The sequence below is a fragment of the Oryza glaberrima genome, chromosome 2 (genome assembly GCF_000147395.1).
Source record: "Oryza glaberrima chromosome 2, OglaRS2, whole genome shotgun sequence".
NCBI lineage: Eukaryota > Viridiplantae > Streptophyta > Magnoliopsida > Poales > Poaceae > Oryza > Oryza glaberrima.
This window is the reverse complement of record NC_068327.1, coordinates 22,862,061-22,880,620: the sequence shown is the minus strand read 5'-3', so window position 1 is coordinate 22,880,620 and position 18,560 is coordinate 22,862,061. Positions and strand designations below refer to the sequence as shown.

The window sequence follows — 18,560 nt, the reverse complement described above, 5'->3', positions numbered from 1 at the left end:
ACAATGTAAGTCATTCTAGCATTTTCCGTATTTATATTGATGTTAATGAATCTAGATAGATATATATGTCTAGATTCATTCATATCAATATAAATATAAGAAATGCTAAAATAACTTACATTGTGAAACGGAGGAAGTAGATACTAGCGCTGATCTTGGTAGGTAGACCGTAGACATCCTATTTTGTTGATGTGGATCCAAGAAAGCAGTTGTTCGATTTGAAGAGTTGAGACTTGAGACCACTCGATGTTTCTGAAAAAACATGTGCCAGCACTATTGAAAATTATTTTCGTTCGCTCTGAACCTTTGAAGCTATTGCTGCTATCTAGGACTATCAGGACAGTTTTGTTTGTTGATCCCGAATCGGGAACAGAGAAGTAGTTCATACCCAGCATGTATAGAGATTCAAAATGGAGGTCAACAAAAGCATCACTAGATTAAGTACTTTGAAAACTCAAAAACCATTCAAGTGCCTCGGTAATTAACCGAGTCTGGCAAGCAAAATCGCGGGGGGGGGGGGGGGGGGGGGGGGCGGCGATACCCCAAACGTACCCAGCCAACCAGGAGGCATAAACCAAAAACAAGGGTAGCAGAAACCAACTATTCCGATCCTACCAAAGCAAAGTTCTACTACGATACTAGTACTACCTAGGATCAGTATCATCCTGCGCATGCAGCGGTGCATGCATCATCACACATCATCTTCGACCAGGACAAAATTGAGTGAAGAATCGCTGGTGTGCAGCTTGCTGCCGGCCGTGGCGCTGGTGCTGGCGTTGGTGACCTTGTCGTCGGCTGCGACAGTGGCAGTGGGATCAACCTCCTCGCTGGTGTTAATGGAGTAGTAGTTATCCACGATGGTCGACAACAACGACACCACGGTGGCTTCGTCAGCAGCCATGGCGGTGGTACTGCCGCCGGCGACGACAGCGGCGTCGACCTTGACCTCATCCGCGACGGTGTTGTTGGCGCTGGGAGTGGGGACGGCGAGCTCGCCGCTCTCAACCCTGGCACTGCCGCTGGTGTAGACCTCGTCGCCGGTGTGGCTGGCAACGATCTCAGCGTGCCCCCTGGGATTGTAGCTGTCAGCCGTGGCGCTGGCGTTGGGATCGACCTCGTCGCTGTCGACCGTGGCATCGGCGCTGCCGGTGCTGGAGTCCGCGTCGTAGCCCATGACGGTGGGCCTGGCAGTGGCAGCGTCATCGACGCCCTCGTCGCTTGTGTCGCTGGCACCAGCCGGCGCAGCACTGGTGCTGGCAATGTTAGAGACGGCAGTGCCAAATCCAGCGGGATCCACCAGCTGGTACTGGAAGGCGCCGGGCTTGAACTGAACCAGGATGACGGTAGTGTTCTCGCCCGATGCCAAGCCGAACTCAACAACCTCCTCACAGATGACACGCAGCTCTGCACCCTCCTGCATAGCAATATTAATTGGTCACAGCATTATTGGTAACAGTAGTTTTAACAGCGAAAGAATCGAAGTCAAAGCAGATGGCAGTTTGTCAGCCAGGCATGCATATTCAGTGCTAAACTAACAAATGGTTTTGTGAGGTTTAGGGCTTACACAGTTTTTTTTAAAAGAAAAGAGAAAATCAGGATATTTACATTGCTTGATTGAAGTCATTTCCTAGAACAGATAGCATGATTAACACCACTAAGATATCTTGTCCTGCCAAGAAGACAAACTGAGGGAAAGAAAAGACTCACCACCGATAAACGGTCATGTATGTAAGAAACCACGTCCGCACTGTCCACGCAAGACCTGCAGGGGGAAAATATACAGTAGTCAATGCAATTAGTATGGAACTATGAGTGAAACTATATATGAACCAAATAGGAGGAAAAAAAATAAGAGAATGCCAATGAGTACTGGTGACATAAAAATGATCCAATAGTTATTGACAGGTATTTTTTGCTGAAGAGTTACCACTTACCAGAGACCTTGACTTGCAATAACAAGAAACTCCATGTCATCAGTTATGTCATCCTGACATTGAAAGGGCATTTTTCCATCAGATCCCAACCCGGCAAAACTGAACTTCATATTCTACCAAACGGACCTATTTACACTTAGTTACACTTACAGCGAGGATGTCCGGATCGCATATCAGCATTTGTTTTTCACGATCTAAATCTTTGTTCTTCTTGAAAGCAAAGTCACCTGAAATGTAAGTAGGTAAAACGCCAATCACAGTGTAATGTGCTTCTTTTTGTGCTATTACATGCAATCAATGAAAAACAGATCCAGACAAGACTATACCAATTGATCTTGAGATTGTTACACCTCCCCCAAAATCACCGAGGACCCATTGTTCCTTGACTACATAATTCCCCATTACTTGTTCACACCTAAGTCCAAGAGATCTCCCTCCTGCATTTTGAACTCTCTCTCTTTCAGACTCAGTTCTTGTGCATGGTTTGTGATCGAAGGATAAATCAATAGCCTATTGACAAAATGGAAACAAGCACAAATGTTAGGCACCACAATGAACGAGCTTGCAAATTAGGTATTAACCAGAAATTCAATAGGGAAACAATCACTATACCAGGCCACCCTGTCTTGAGAGTACGCAACGAGAATCACCAACATGTCCAACAATCATTTGGTTACCTCTGATGAGAACCACACATGCTGTGCTCCCTTCATACGCTGGCCCAGTATATGTCGCCTGGGAAAACAACAACCAAACTGAAGTATATAACACAGAATCACAACATTGTTAGAAGGAAAAGGCTACCAAAAAATAGCTCAAGAAAGCCAACAGGTATAGAAAAACATTTCTGAAAACCAAACCAATGTATGAAAGAAATAACCATCGAAGGGATATCGCAAACAATACCTCAATTTGGATAGCATAGTATGATAAGAACCAAGGTGCAATGAGAACTTAAGAACCTGTTGGCCTCCATCTCAGTAAACCAGCCAATTGATATGTAACTAACTGAACCTTTTTTAATAGGAGCAATTAGTCGAGATTAGGGTTAAACATATCTCCTCCAACTCCAAAGTACATCACAAGAAAGAACAGTCTCGATATCAAACACATTCTTCCATTTCCTTTTTCATAGATACAATATGCACACTGTCCAACAAATACAATTTTGAGTAACTTCTTCACGATATGAATATTCGAGGATGCTAGGGGTTATTAGATTACTACCTGTGGGAAAGGCTTAGCACAGACACCAGCTTTGAGAAAATACATACATCCATTATCATGAGGAATAACTAACTCTCTCCAAGCATCGGACTGTTGCAGGTTCTCATCCATGCTGCAGCAATCACACGAACAATGATATCCCACATTTCCAAGTGCAGCTATAAACAAAATTATGTAAAGTAGGCCAAAATAACCTTAAAAACACATTGTCCAGTGCATTAATCAGATCGTTGTGATAGTCTTCATGATTGCATAGCTCAATGTGAAATTGTTTTGCGCAATACAATGCTACTTCAGCTCCTGAGATAGAAAAAAACAATTCAGTATGGCGTCTCGCTCAATACGATGGATCAAGATTACTTCTATTGCATAGAAGCTTATAAATCAAAACACTGTTGTGAACATTAGTAGCAGAACAACACTTGAATAGGCTTCATTAAAAAAAAACTAACCTGTTAATCTGTAATTATCCTCTAAATTATCATCACCATTTATATTACTAGTAACTCATATTCATGCAGTGTTTTATCTCTCATGAATTAAAATTTCTTTTTATGTAGTTCATGTTATCCTTGCAAGCATGCCACACGAATGTGATTACTGATTAGCTAACTTGTTCATTATCCATAACTGTAGCATCATATTTATTTGAAAATTGACAGGTAAATGTTTCAACATATACAACAAAGTTTTCAAAACATGCGCGGAGATAAACAAAGTGATACACACAGACAAACATAGCATGACATAAACAGTTACGCCAACAATTTGGAGGGTTTGAAATTAAAAAAAAAATGAGAATGAAGCAAACCTCCATGGCCATCATAAACACCAAAGAAAGACGTGGACGTGGTATCATCAAGATTTAGAATAGCTGCATGCTAGAGAATATAGAGGGCATATGTCAGTCACAGTATTTTACACAATTACTTAAAGATCAGTAAGAAAATTTTGCAGAACTATCCCTTTTTTTGTCATACAAAAGGCTGCAAGTTTACTCACGGCATCTTCCATTTTCTCACCCCATCCTTGCATAGACGACACAACATACTTAATTCTGTCATTCTCTTCTTCAAAAGTGAACTTTGATTCTACAGGAAGGCTGTTACCCATAGCGGAACTTGCTTTGCTGAAAATTTAACATGAATACAAATATAAAATAACATTATTGACAAAAACGGGGCAAGACACTTAAACAATAATACAGATCAATTAAATGCCAGAAAGCTAGGTTACATATGAAATAAAGTGAAGTAGAATCATCAAACTTGATATGGCACTACTTATCTAGCTCAAAGCACAGGGTGTAATTGGTGCTTTCATTCAGGGCCCTTAAATGCTTAAATGCATTTTTGAGATATATAACATGGAAGTATCAATCTTCAGTTGCAGTGCTGCATTATTTTACACCTAAATCTTATTTCATTACTGCGAACAAAATACACACAAGGTTTTCTACAAACGCGATATAAGCTTTACTGACACATATCATAACACCAAATTTCAAAGTGAGATAAGAAGAGGAAACGAGCGCATAAAGTGTACTGTACAAGAATGATCGATTTCCTTTAGATATGGCACTGCTTCGGCGAATCAAAACTTAAACAATTGCAAACAGAGAATGCAGAACAGAAGAAAAAAAGCAAGAACAACCTAACAGTACAGTACGGCACCGAACACCATCACAGAGAAGTGAAAAACAGGTTACAGACAAAAAAATTGCACAATATCTCGGTAAGGGAGAAGGAAGCCAAATCAAGATTCAAGAGATGGAAGTTTCTTTGATAGGTAAAGAATCAGAAGATTTACAAGTAATTCAATGGAGCGACACATGCAGAAATCATTGAACGAAAAAATAGCATCGAGTAAACAAAGCCACAATAGGACAGAGAGTTCTTTCGAGGCAGAAAACAGAGAGACGTGTAGAGAAGAAGCATCCTGCATATTGCATCAGGAGCAGCGAAAAGAACAGAAGAAGGCATCTAGCTAATACAAATTCAGAAACTGGCACTTCCGCAGCATACCAAAACAGAACAAACTGAAAAGAGAAACGAATTGATGTGGTTTAATTTCTCGAGCTTGCACTGGTAGAAATAGAGAAACGGAAGGCAAGATCAAGACCAAATAGAGAAACGGAAGGCAAGATCAAGACTAACGAGATCACCATGAAGCTTCCGTGCTCTTCAACCTCCTCCAAGAAACTCACACACCCAACTTCAAAAGCATCAAGCAACAACAACACGGGTAAGGGAAGCCAAGAACAGGAGGAAAAAAATGATCACGGCCAGGTAAAATCTTAGCAAATTTCGGATTCCGAAACGCCTTAAAATTCGAGAAGAGAACGAGGCGCCGTTCTACTTGATCAAGACGTAAGGAAGACGGGCAGATTGCATCAGGAACAGCAAAAAGAATAAGAAGAGGGCATTTGGTTTATACAAATTCAGAAACTGACACCTCCGCAACACACCAACTGCAAAACAGGAGCCAAAAAAAAAAAAACAAAGCAGAGAAGAGAAACGAATTCATGGCGTCTAACTTCTCGCGCACGCATTGGTCGCGCCAGGAACCGTCAAGATCAACGTGCTCCGATGGGAGAGAGGCGAACGGAGACCAACCATGAAGCTTCGGTGCTCGTCGACCTCCTCATCCAACTCCGAGAAAACCACGCCTCAAATGCATCAAGCAACAACATCACGGGTACGGGAAGCGAAGAACACGAAAAAAGAGGACCAGACCGCGGTAAACAGGAACCAACCAAGACGCAGGGTGCTGCTCGATTCAGCGAAGACAAGAACGAGAGAAACCGCGACACCAAACACTCCAAGCAAACAAACACCACCACCAATGGAGCAAGATCGAAGAAGAGTAGGGAGAAGAATCTCACGGCGCTTTTGGAGAAGTAGGGTTTAGGGATGGAGGCGGCGGACGAAACCACAGAGGAGAGGAGGATGAAGTGGGAGAGAGATCTCACCTCTCACCTTTCGCCGCTGCTCTTGAGACGCGCGCGCGAGAGAGAGGCGAGAGAGAGAGAGAGAGATGCGGAAAAGTGGTTGTGCTGCGAAGCGCAAAAAGCTGTGCTTAAATACCTGGACCGGACGCATCTCCTCCGTCGGATCGTCCCTCGCGGCTGATCCAATGCTCGAGGAGTGGCCCCATCCTGTGGCTGGTGGTCCCCACGGATCCCTCGCCCCTGCATGACTCGTCCAATTCTCTTTTACTCATCATCATCAACTACTAGTCAGTTCATCAATCTGAGTACAATTTTCATCAATTCTCTTTAATCTGGATCAGGACAACTTCCATACAATCTCCACACGAATCGACTTAAATTCTAGCATTTTCAAATCCCAGATTAAAAAACCCTGTAATATGACAATATCAAGCCTAATCAGAATTAGCTGACCTGGAATTTCTAATATTACATGGCAAGATAATATATGCTTATTTACAACTTAATCTAGTACATCGATCACATCATGTTGGCAAATGGTATGATGATGTTATCAAGCTTAGAAGGTAGCGACCTGCTGCTGCTGCTGCTGGCCTTGCTGTGATCCGCCGATTCCAGTGCTCGTGATGTCTGAAGGGCCATCTCAGAATGAAGCCGCAGGCAGGTCATAGCCATCTTGAAGACAAACATGCCAATGGGAGGAGTTAGATGACAGTGTGAAAAGTTACTGAGTTTCCAGCCTATACTGAATTGGTTTCTCTTTTAAGTAAAAACTGGTTTCCAGCTTATAAGTAAAAATATGTCCTGTTTTTCGTTACAAATTGCTGAAAAGAGCTGGGTCACTGAATTTGTATACTGAAGGAATGAGAGAAATGAGTAGGTTACAGAAAACTAAAGCATATAAGGGTAGGTTACTGAAATGATTAGGCGATGCAGACAAACTTTGATACAAAACCAGCATAACTGTACTCCTTTGTTCGTCAAAAAATGACCTATTATTATTGTGTGTGGTTTTAAGAAACAAATGGTCATCCTATTATACCATAATTGCTCTCTACGTCGACGAACAAAACACGAACAAGTGATCGATAACAGATATAGACCAGAGTACTTACTGATGTGCATTCTGTATCAGGATCTGTTTCTGCAACATGAAGAGCCCATGTACGTATCCATTCCAAACCAGTAGAAACATCCTGATTTCCTTCTATAAGAGATGATGCAACATACGACGGATGCAACGCTATCAGTATGCAAGAAGCTGCAAACAACACAGACCTCCTGACATATGCTTCGGGATGTTGCGAAACAGCCCTGCAGAAACAAAATCCAATGTCAAAATCGTACCACTTGGTTATAACTAAGAAAGTCTTTAACACGGAAATGCTTGTTTTAGGCTTGGCATACCTAGATCTGATCATATCAAGAAGAGCTGGGGCAACAGCTGATGCTTCTGGATGCATTGCCATGCACTTCATACAGACACCAAGCATGTATATCAATTTACCTAGGACAACAAAGTCCCGATTGAGCAAGTCAACACCATGTGATCTTTTATCATATCCTTGCATAACAGGGAGCATAAAAGCAGCAGCATATAAAGGAAATCTGTTTTTTGACCACTCTGTCTGCAAATCTTTAGCTTTTCCAAGACCCCATTTACGAGATTTTCCTGATTTAACTTGACCAGATCTAGATGGAACTTCTCTTTCATACCGGTGTGACCAATTCAGAAGTGTTCCTGATTCTGAGACTTCCCTCCAAGGACCTGCACCAGCAGGTCCCTGATCACTAGGAACTAGCCAAGAGGGAGAGGTGTCGGATATCAAGTTTCCATGCCGCAGCTCTCTCCTTACAATTTTAGTTTCCGCAAGCTCCTGTGCGGCCTCAGTCATAACATCAATAATCAAAATGCGCTGACTTACATCCACGCTTGATGAGTACAGCAACTTGGTGAGAACATCTAATGATTCAAATGTGCAGGTTACCAGCAAGGCAACTAATGCCTTCTGTCTCTTTTCTTCAGCAGAATCTTCCTCTCCTTCCATTGCCACGTCAGAACAACGAACATGCACAAGTGCTCTAACAAGATCACCTGAATTGTGGCGTAGTTCATCAGGTGATGCTCTCACAAGCTTCTCGGCAGAACTCAGAGCGTTTTCAACCTTGGGTAAAAAAAAGGGAGGATGATCAGGATTTTACAATAATTTGCTCTGGAAAGTACAGGTAGCACTAGATAGAAACTTACACCGTCTGGATCATCAGGTTTTCGTAGTGCAGAAGCAAGATCTTTTAATTGGGTGAATTTCTTCTGCAAATCTGAGTCATCGTCTGACAGATCATATGGCTCCAGGGATGAATCACTGGAGGCATCAATGTTCATTATTTCCTCATCACATTCTTCCTCTTCGAAATGCCCATTCACAGCAGAACCAGACGTTTCACAAGAATCTAGTGATTTGATCTCAATGATTTTTGCCCTGTTCTCTGAAGTATCATGTTTAATAGCCTTTGCCCTTCTCTCACCAGCATGTTTCTTGTTCTCAGGCAGAGATGGTTTCAGTTTGCTTATAAGTTCTACATCCTTTGAAGGGGCTGTGATTTCCTTCGGAGATAAAACCCCAAAGTCCCACTCAACATTCTCACAACAGTTATCATCAAGGTATAGAGGATTGTTTGGATCAACAACTTTAGAAAATGTCAATGCAATAGCACTGGCCATCTTCCGGATTAAATCAATTGGACTCTCTAACCTACCTACAGCAAAAGAGCATTCAGTATTACCATAATAATAATATGATAAGCTAATGCAGGGGGGGGGGGGGGGGGATACTCACAGCTTACACCTTCAAGAATATTGTTCAATACATCTTTAGTTGTTTCTAATTCTCTTTTTGATATCTTCTCCAAACACAACCCAATTGCTGCAGTGATGTCTGAGTGTTGTTTAAGGGGAACAAGTCAAATGATAATTTGCAAATAAAAAGTGTGTAATGTAATACAGTTTTGAGTGCCTCAAAGGATACAAGCTTGTTGCTCCACTGAGTATGCCTGGACAAACTCTTTCTTGGACCAAACACTGACTAAAGTTTGCAGTGTACCAAGGAAGCTCGATGTCCTTTGCTTCTGTGTTTCTGTGCCTGAATTTGGTGGCAATTCAAAGACAGCATAGTGAAGAATCCATCTCAGACAACATAGAGGGAATGTTTTCCAAAGCAAAAATTTGTCAACAAACATTGCCCTGAAGAAAGCACAGAGAATTAAAGGATGAAAGAAAAGAAAAGAAAAGACACGTTGAAGATTATTTGATCAATCGCTGCATGCCAATTATATGCTGAATAGACACCCATAATATAAGCCCATGCTGAAAGTTAAGTAAACATACATGGCACCCTGTTTGTCGTTCATAGGAATGAAGTAACAAAGACATACAGGGTATCTGAAGACTATCATTCACCTTACCTAAAACATCCACTAACTGAAAAAAATAAACCTCAGAAGTACTTTTTCCTTCACAGATAAATGTAGCATGCCAGACACAGATGAACCAATGTGGATAAACTAAAAAACAAGCACGTCAAGTGTTGCATAGTATTAAAATGCGTACATGTACTATCTCATTCTCACCTCAAAACAGTTTTGTGCATGAAGCTCTGATTAAACAAAGTCCACAGAATCCAGTATGCCTCCTCATCGCTTGTATGTTGTGATGCAAGTTGGCGCAACATCTCTTCCGCCAACCTTTCAACAGAATGCTGGTCTCTAATAGCCTCAACCACATTAAACCAAAATTGGGAAACATGCTTGATCTTGTCAGGACTTATGGTTTTATGATCAGATTCCATACATCTCTTTAAGTGACTACGGATCCTAGGAATCAGCTCAGCAACTAAAATGCCTGAAAAGAGCAAGATATATTATCAGAAATACAACAAATAGTAGGGAAAAGGATGGCTACATAGATTACAAACTAGAAGTTGTTAATGACTAGAACAGTGTGCTAGGATCATCAGCCATGACATGAGGCACTGCTATCCTGGGTGACATCTCAAGCATTGCAGACCCCAAGTCTACTGTGATTGCCAAAAGTGAACACTGGATAAAAACCCAAAAACAGGCTACCTTAAATGTTTAAAATTTCAGCTGAAGGGACTATTAGTGGACCATCAGAGAAAACCAAATGTGTACCACTGTGTTGTATTAGTTTGCATAAGGATTAAAGATTATATGAGGACAAAAAAGGATCTGCTCCATCACCCTAGTAGCAGACCATCGCAAACATAAATGTTGAGTTGAATACACTATAATCCTACCAGACACAAATGCATTGCTAAACCATTACTGCACCAACTAGAACTGCCCCCATTAGTAAATAGAAATGTCTAAACAGATAAACTAACAGCACACTGCACACGTCAAGCTACATCCTGAAGGATGAATACTCACCAGTAGATCCACGACGGCTAACACGAGATATCACTTCACCCACGAAGAGGAACACAGAATTGGAGGCATCTAGTCCATTAGCATCTTCGTCAGCAGCCAACTCCATAGCCACTTGTTCAGTTGCAACAAGAAGCTGATCGACAACACACTTGAAGAATGACCTTGGTTTCCATCAAGGACTTACAGTTTGGAGGAACAAACATAGTGCAAATAAATACATATTAGCTGAGAAAAAGCTAACAGAATAAAAGGAAAGGAAAAAAATAACAAAGATGTTTGTGTTTGTGTGTGTCGTGTTTGGGGCGGTGGGGGTGAGGATACGATGATGTCAGTGCAGGTGAAGCTCCCATTCTTGTTTTATCTGGAACAGATGCAAGTAGTTGAGCAACCCTTGAAATGAAAGCTGCTCTGCCTGGGTTCAAGTTGTCATCATCGTGCTTGCTGCTTACAGTAAACTCTGCAATAATCTGGCTGACCCCCTTATTCTCAACCAAACATAGAATTAACAGCCTGAAATGGGGGAAATAATGACACACCAAGCTCAAAACATAGTTATCGGGTGAGAAAAAAGGAAGATACCAGATAGGAACAGACCCATGAATTTTCAGATGAAGTGTGCATGCTAGATTGTTTGATTTCCTAATGACTCGAGCATAAAATAGACTTAAGAATACAAAGAAGACGATTGGACAAATACATGATATTAGTACAGACCCATGTAGTCGAAGTGTTGAAACTTGAAATTTTGTCCTACAAGGTTTGGGTGTAATATTTGAAGTTTTGAACTCACAGGGAATTGTCAAAAAGAAGGATGTGCTATAGACTTATAGTAAAAGCAAACAAAGTTGGACCAATAAAAGATTCAGGTGTAATGAAATAGAATTGATAGATTGTTCATGAATAACCTTTCAATATTTGAACATATAATGTTATGATCTTCCTTAGAGCCTCCTTTGTGAGACAAAGCAGGAACAAGAGCTTGAATGACTTCAGTTGGAGGTCCTTTGACAAAAAACGAATCATATATTTCCTTCCTTGCAGAGGCACGGATCTGACGTAACCACTTCAAGGCAACATCTGGACAACCAAAGAGTGAGAATGGGATTATAACTGAAGGAACTTTGCAACTGACCTAACTGTGATGAACAATCAAGAAGTTTTGAGTGTATAGTAATCAAATTGTAGAGATCGATAAACAATACAAATGAAGTATGACTTGTATGACTGGCAGATAACATTATAAGCAAACAGGAGAGTTGTACATGTAAAGAATATCAATGGTACAAAGTATATATGCAGTGATAGATTCAAGAGTAAACTTACGGCCAAGCAAAATCTTAGATATAGTAGGAAATGCTGGACCATGGTAAAAAGCATGCCTCCAAGATCCCCGTTCATCACTGCTGAGGCTTACACCATTAATTATCTGAAAGTACAGAAAATAATTCTCCCTGTTACATCATGGCCTAAAAGGATGGAACTCCAATTGGCTATTTGGCTGAATCATATTGAAGGAAGCATGTGTCTTTGAATATCCATACTAATTTATCTCTCAAGCATGAAACATGATCTTCTGTATTCTGAATGCATTATCAAATGACACAGGTTTTACAAAATGTGTGCTGCTACAGCTCACCTAGCAAGGTCCTGCAATTCGATTACCCATTGTGTGACCAAAGTTATAGGTTTATCAACTGGAAAATTTTGTGGATGCTTATCAATCCAGTTTCGGAGTAATTCCTTCCAGAGATCAATTTCCTCAAATATATGCACCACAATTATGACATTACAGCGGCTGAAACATTGTCCACATAACCAATAGTTCACTATGATATCTTAATGCTCCATTTCTATTTTTTGTGGCAGAATTACTGCTCCATTTCGGCATACAGTCCTTTGTGATTGCAGGTCAAAACAAAAACTCAAGACTTCCCCATTTTTTTTATCACAGACCCCTTCCATGATTATTAGAAATCACACATCATTGTTTATGCCAGAACCAAAAATAGCAAATGATAAAACTACTAGTAATTTTTCTCAGATGGACGAAATAAAAGGCCTAAAATTAGCACAGAGCTTCACCTGGCTCCTGAAGGGTTCGTCCACGGTACCTACAAGAGAGGCCATCAGACACCCCAAGTGACGGCGAATGAGATAAATGGGAATAGGGGGCATGTCGGATTAGGATTCGGAGCCTCACCGGCTACGGCAGCGGAGTCGACGGGGAAGACGAGGGCGGCGACGGCGTGGATCGCGCGGACGACCTCGCCGGCGCTCGACGCGGCGGCGACCGCGTCGGCCGCCTCCGCCAACTTGTCCAGTGCTAGGTCTTCGAGGCGCGCGCCACCATGGCCGCCGCCCTGGGAGCCCGCAGCCCTCGCCGCGGAGCTGCTTGGGTTGCTCGCCATGGGAGGGGGAAGGGAAACACACGACGAACCTAAGAGAGAGCGCTCGAGAAGGGGAGGTTTTGGAGCAAGAGTAATTAGGGGGGTTTTGTTTGGAGGAGAAATTACAGTTTTGCCCGGCTTGACTGCCCTTGGCTAAGATAAAATTTTAGGGGTATGTTTGAGAATATCAAAATTTTCAAATGAACTTTTGTTAGAGAAGATGTGTTTGAGATACCAAAAAATAATTGAAGGAATTAAGAATGTCGAATGTCAATCGTACTTTTATTCATGATACGAGTAGTATATTACTCCTATTATTTCTAAGTTTTTTTATAAGGATAGAATTGGAACTGCTAAGAGCAAGTTTAATAGTATAGCCAACTACTAGCTCTAAATCATCTATAGTCAATCTACTCCTTCCTTCCCAAATTGATTTTATGCACCAAAACTAAGGATAATTTAAATCACATCAATCAATACAACATGCACACATTCTCCCACCATGCATCGATTAAAACCTCATGCCAATTACACCATAGCATGCACACATTCTTCCATGCTGCATTAATTGTATTCTGCTGAAATCCGTGTCCATGCAGTTATATGATGATCAATTTAAGAATTTTTAGATTCTTTTACATGATGATCAATTTGGGAAGGATGGAGTAAAAGTAATTCATACAATAGTTAACTAGAAACATATACCACACTATTAATATCTGGTCCCACATGTCATACTCACATTGCCTCTTGGAGTCCGTGCTACAGCTGACTACAAATCTGTAGCCCACTGCACTTCTCTATCCTCTTTTATCTTCTTAAAATATGTTTATAGCTGGCTTAGAGCAGGTACAATAGCATACCATCAGCTAGCTATAAACATATTTTTATGAGATAAAAAATGAAAAAGAATAGTAGCGGGCTACAGATCTGTAGCCAGCTGCAGCACGGACTCCAAAACATAGTGTGTGTATGACTGGGGCCATATATTAATAGTATAGTAAGCAACTATTGTATGAATTAGCTATTAGATTGGCTATAGATGAATTAGAGCTAGTAGTGGCCTATACTATTAAACTCGCTCTTATAGTATGCTATTGTACCTGCTATAAAACTAACTTGCTTCTTTTCCTCGATACAGCAAAGCAGCAATTAACTAACTTTTCTCAGTAGTCGAATTATGCATCAAAAGCGGAAGGAGCGAGTATAACCAACTGCCAAATACGAAGCATGAGTGCATGATTCTCTATTAGATTCGAAAACAAGCTCGAACTTTCGAACGCTTTCATTACAACCAAGAAACATTTCGATTTTGACATCATGCTTCCCGAAGAAACCATGATGAATTTATCATGGTTACAACAGAAACATCCACATCTACATAATGGTAGTACTAGTATTGTTCTATTCTGCACGTATTACATTCTGTGTGCGGAACTCAACACGTACTGCTCGAGTACAATTTCTGAGCAGAGGACAGGGAAATGAAAAGAATGCCATCTGTACCAGGTATAGTTAAGTTAAGGGTGTGTTTAGTTCACGTCAAAATTGAAAGTTTTGTTGAAATTGAAACAATGTGACGGAAAAGTTGTAAATTTGTGTGTGTAGGAACGTTTTGATGTGATGAAAAAGTTGAAAGTTTGAAGAAAAAGTTTGGAACTAAACCAAAGCTAAGAAGAAATAAAATAAAACTGTGAATATATCTGCTAGTATTGTACAGTTATGCTACGAGATGTTGAATTCAAATCTCACATGCTTTTTTTTTTACTTAGTATGCATCTTTACTACATGTTGTTTCAATTGGTACTAATTAAACATCAAGAAGTTTAGTCTCGATTACTAGTCTCGAACAGGTATTAAAGATCGTTTCTCGTGCGTGAACAATAAAAACTGATATAACAAGAGGAAGCTCCACGAGAAAAGCAAAGAAAACGGAAAGAGAATCTCATATCACCTGTGCCATGGATTGATGTCACAAAATCGCCGTTGTTCGCTCTGAATCGCCTGTTGACAACCTGATTTATCGATCAGGGCTGGCGAGAGGGATTCATATGCGAGCTCATTGTTTCGATTTTCCGATTACCGCGGACGGAAATTTGTCCACCGCGTGTGGATCCGGTAACGGGCTTCATCGGGGCTTGCTTCGATGGACGGTCAATAGGAGCGGGAGTATGTACTCCCTAGGAGTACCCATTTTCATATATATACTGTACTCGAAAAATTGGCTTTGAGTTGAACCTGACTCTTATTTTGTTCTTCTGGATTTTAATATTTTGTAATTTATTTTCTCAAAGATAATTTACCAAGTTGAGCTATCATTCATAGCAAGATCTCTCTGCAACACCTAGGGTCCTTTTAGAGAAAATTGCAATATTGGGACAACAAACATTAAGCTTCGCTGTTTTAACACTCCGAGTGGATGACAAATAGATCTATCTGTGTCTATGAAATATGTGTCCAGTGTCATTATAGCAAAGGTCAATGTTTGCAGTGTCATTATTGCAAATCTCCCGTCATTTTTACCCCGTTTCATAGAAAAATATTATATCTTATGAAATTAAATCTTATAAAATTTCATAGAAAAATATTATATCTTATGAAATTAAATCTTATAAAATTAATAGACGAGATATAGCTACATTGGTGTATATCTTGAATGCATGCCATCCAATTTTAGATTACCATATTACTTTCGAACGAATGGAGTAAGAAACGCTCATCTGGTTGGCATCAATATTTTAGGCGACTGGTGATATGGAAGATGTTCTCCGGGATTGATTACAGCCGTAGTTCCTCGTTCCATGTCGTAGACACACAGCGCTTTCCCATTGAACCCCGAGTAGTAGATACAGTTCCCTCTCAAGCCTGTTGTCCGTGCATCAAGTGACGCTCCAAAACAGCCTATCTGAACGAAGAACACTCTGCCACCTAGCGAATCCACCTTCACCCACGCTGGTCTTTGCTCCTGCGTCGTCGCCATGCTCAGCCTGTAAACGCCAACGCTAGCGACAATCCGATCGCATCCAATCGGGTGAGAGAAGAGGATGGAGTGCAGCTCCCCGTTCGATTCCACAAAGATGCTGGTACGTTTCATGTACACCGCCGGCCTCCTGTCGTCGTCGTCTACGGCGGTCACGGCGAACGCCGGCTCCGGTGAGAACTCGAGGACGGCGACATGGTCGATGAGATCGGTGTAGAACTCGCCGTCCATCGCCGTGAGCTGGCGTAACGCCCGGATGACGATGCCGCGGTGCTCGTGGTGAGGCGGCCCAGGCTGGAGGTACTGGTGCTGATGCCTCTTCACCCAGTGGTTGTCGCCGGGGCGGCAATACCAGAGCACCGTGTCGGCGTGGTCGATGACGAGCACGACGCAGCTGGCCGGGTCCATGGGACCGCAGCACGAGAGGAGGCACCTCCGGCGATGGCTGCTGCCTTCGGCGGCGAGGACGGTGCCGTCGTGGTCGGGGGGCAGCCCGACACGGCGGCCGGTGAAAGGGTCCCACAGGAAAGTGCACGGCGAGCCGCGGCGCGCCATGAGCAACCAGCCCTGCGCCGTGGTCCACCACCGGTGGCCTCTCATCATGTCGTCGACGCCGCCGTCGCCCACCCTCCTTGGCAGCAGCGCTCTCGTCGGCACGCTGTACAGGGACGTGGCGTCGCCGTGGCCGAACAGCAGCAGAGGAGCAAGCTTCGGATCCAGTGCTGCTGCAGATGCGTCGTCTGCCTCCTCCAAGATTTCGGTGGCCGACTGTCCCACAGGTAGGATACGGCCGGTCAATTGGAAACGAACGAATTTGGCGGTGCTTTATAAACGAGGAGAGGCTTTGAGCAGTGCAATTACTGGCATATATAGGAAAGAGAAGCGAAGAAATCTGCACGCCTACGACCTACGATTACTAGTACCAATTAGGACATGAATTCCTATACGACATCAAAATTCAAACAAATTATAGTACTAGTACTTTGGGCCGGTAAATCAGTAAAAGGAAACAGTAATCTGGGCCGGGGATAAAGAGGGATCACCACATATGCATCTATGGAGATTGGATAGCAACCAACAAAAACCAACCGTGCCGGGTATACAAACTACAAGCGAAAGCGGAAGCGGAAGCGGAAGCCGACCTATATATGAGTCCGGAGGAAACACGTCAAGAAAGCAGAGCTCCGTAGCAGCACAAAACGCAGCGCGCCAAGCAGGTCATTGGCTAATTGCGGTGCACGAACTCACGAGATTCTCCAATCTCCGCTCCGTGAGAAAAAGAGAGCGGAAGCAGATAGATGGAGGCCACTGCGACGGCGGCGCAGGGACCACGGGACTGGTCGTCTCTCCCGTCCGACATGCTCGTGCTCGTCCTGGATCGGCTCGGGTGGTCGACCCACCCGAGCTTCGCATTGACGTGCCGGCACTGGCGCTCCGCCGTGTCGCCCTTCTACCCGGCGTGGATCACGCCTCTCCTCCTGAGCGCCGCCGACATCGGCGTCACGAACGTCAGGTACTACAGCCCCTACTACCACAGGTGTTTCGAGATCGCCGACACGCTCCTCAAGGTGCCCAAAATTGCGGCTAGGATCTGCTGCTCCAATGGACAACACCTCACGCTGTGTCTACCTAGATTGATCCTCCAAGCCGATCTCGTAGCCGGCACCATGTATGAGCTGCCAGAGATGCCTTTCTATTCATTCGAGTTTATTGTCTACGATGAGCACGCGCGGAGGATGTATTGCGTCAACACGACGTACGCGCTACAGCTCGCCCGTGCGACCCAACAAGACGACGGCGAGTGGGGGCCCTGGGAATTAACGGACTTTGACGTGGAAGGACCGCAACTTCTGGCGGCGCCGATCAGCAACCCGGTGCTCCATGGTGGTTTGTTGTACGTTCTTGGTGAAGACGGGAAGATGGCGGTGTATGATCCATGCAACCACGACAATAATTTTACAGTTCCCGATAAACCTAAGGGCTTTGGAATCAAACACCAAGTTGATAGCCACCTGTTTGAGTCCGACCAAGGCGCGCTCATGGCTGTTCTCGTCGGCTACAGTGGTGCGCCTGTCCATGTCGTCAAGCTCAACGAAGAGACGATGGAGTGGGAGAAGATGCGGTCATTGGAAGGACATGCGTTGTTCACCGGGACATACACGACAATGTTGAGGAAGACTAAGCTTAGATTGATGCAAAACAAGGTGTTCCTCCCGAGGCTGTATGACTGGCCTGAGACTATCCATGTCAACCTTGTTACACGTGATGGCGAAACAGCATTTGTACCAAAGTCATACAGTTCGTCTAACACCAAGGAGATCACCTCGGACATAAATATTTGGTTCTACGAGTTTGGGCAGCAAGACGCAAGAGAGTTTTGGGGATCGGAGAGAGTAGATTATAGTATTTGGGTTGATTTTAGTACTAATTGACACAAATTGACGTTGTTAGCTCTTATATTTTCATATAGTGAATCATCTCACAATGAAGTTACTCTTCTTTCAGGCCAAAATCAAAATCGACGCAAATGAAATTTGATATAATATTTCTTTGTTGGTTGAAACATGGCGCTATTGATATTATGCACTCAGCCAATACAATTATTGCATGAATTGATATTGATATTTGTGCACAGT

At 42.8% G+C, this 18,560-nt stretch overlaps 4 protein-coding genes across 5 annotated transcripts; 1 reads left to right on the top strand and 3 right to left on the bottom strand.

Annotated features, from left to right (window-relative positions):
- Positions 1–529: 529 nt before the first annotated feature.
- LOC127763102 (probable protein phosphatase 2C 17) lies at positions 530–6,357 on the bottom strand. Its single transcript, XM_052287712.1, is given in 12 exon segments — positions 530–832; positions 834–1,414; positions 1,708–1,762; positions 1,935–1,987; positions 2,085–2,161; positions 2,261–2,444; positions 2,547–2,669; positions 3,162–3,273; positions 3,356–3,461; positions 3,973–4,042; positions 4,164–4,290; positions 6,248–6,357. Coding segments are annotated over 12 exon segments (1,770 nt in total). The 3' UTR covers positions 530–660.
- A 101-nt stretch (positions 6,358–6,458) lies between these two features.
- LOC127763096 (uncharacterized) lies at positions 6,459–13,004 on the bottom strand. 2 transcript variants are annotated; one of them, XM_052287701.1, is made up of 14 exons: positions 12,758–13,004; positions 12,640–12,668; positions 11,881–11,983; positions 11,463–11,634; positions 10,879–11,067; positions 10,558–10,718; positions 9,739–10,009; positions 9,138–9,352; positions 8,949–9,047; positions 8,360–8,868; positions 7,519–8,276; positions 7,227–7,425; positions 6,686–6,786; positions 6,459–6,523 (listed from the first exon to the last, which is right to left on the bottom strand). In XM_052287701.1, exons 1-14 carry the CDS (start codon positions 12,963–12,965, stop codon positions 6,514–6,516), a joined length of 3,024 nt encoding a protein of 1,007 aa, XP_052143661.1. In that variant the 5' UTR covers positions 12,966–13,004; the 3' UTR covers positions 6,459–6,513. The 2 variants fall into 2 exon arrangements, with proteins under 2 accessions (XP_052143661.1, XP_052143660.1); XM_052287700.1 differs by having other exon boundaries at positions 6,459–6,786.
- A 2,656-nt stretch (positions 13,005–15,660) lies between these two features.
- LOC127762593 (uncharacterized) lies at positions 15,661–16,876 on the bottom strand. The gene is made up of 2 exons (XM_052287083.1): positions 16,848–16,876; positions 15,661–16,747 (listed from the first exon to the last, which is right to left on the bottom strand). Exons 1-2 carry the CDS (start codon positions 16,874–16,876, stop codon positions 15,661–15,663), a joined length of 1,116 nt encoding a protein of 371 aa, XP_052143043.1.
- Positions 16,877–17,222: 346 nt separating this feature from the next.
- On the top strand, positions 17,223–18,356 carry LOC127761125 (uncharacterized). Its single transcript, XM_052285353.1, has one exon. The coding sequence runs from the start codon at positions 17,223–17,225 to the stop codon at positions 18,354–18,356; it is 1,134 nt and encodes a 377-aa protein (XP_052141313.1).
- The last annotated feature ends 204 nt before the right edge of the window (positions 18,357–18,560 follow it).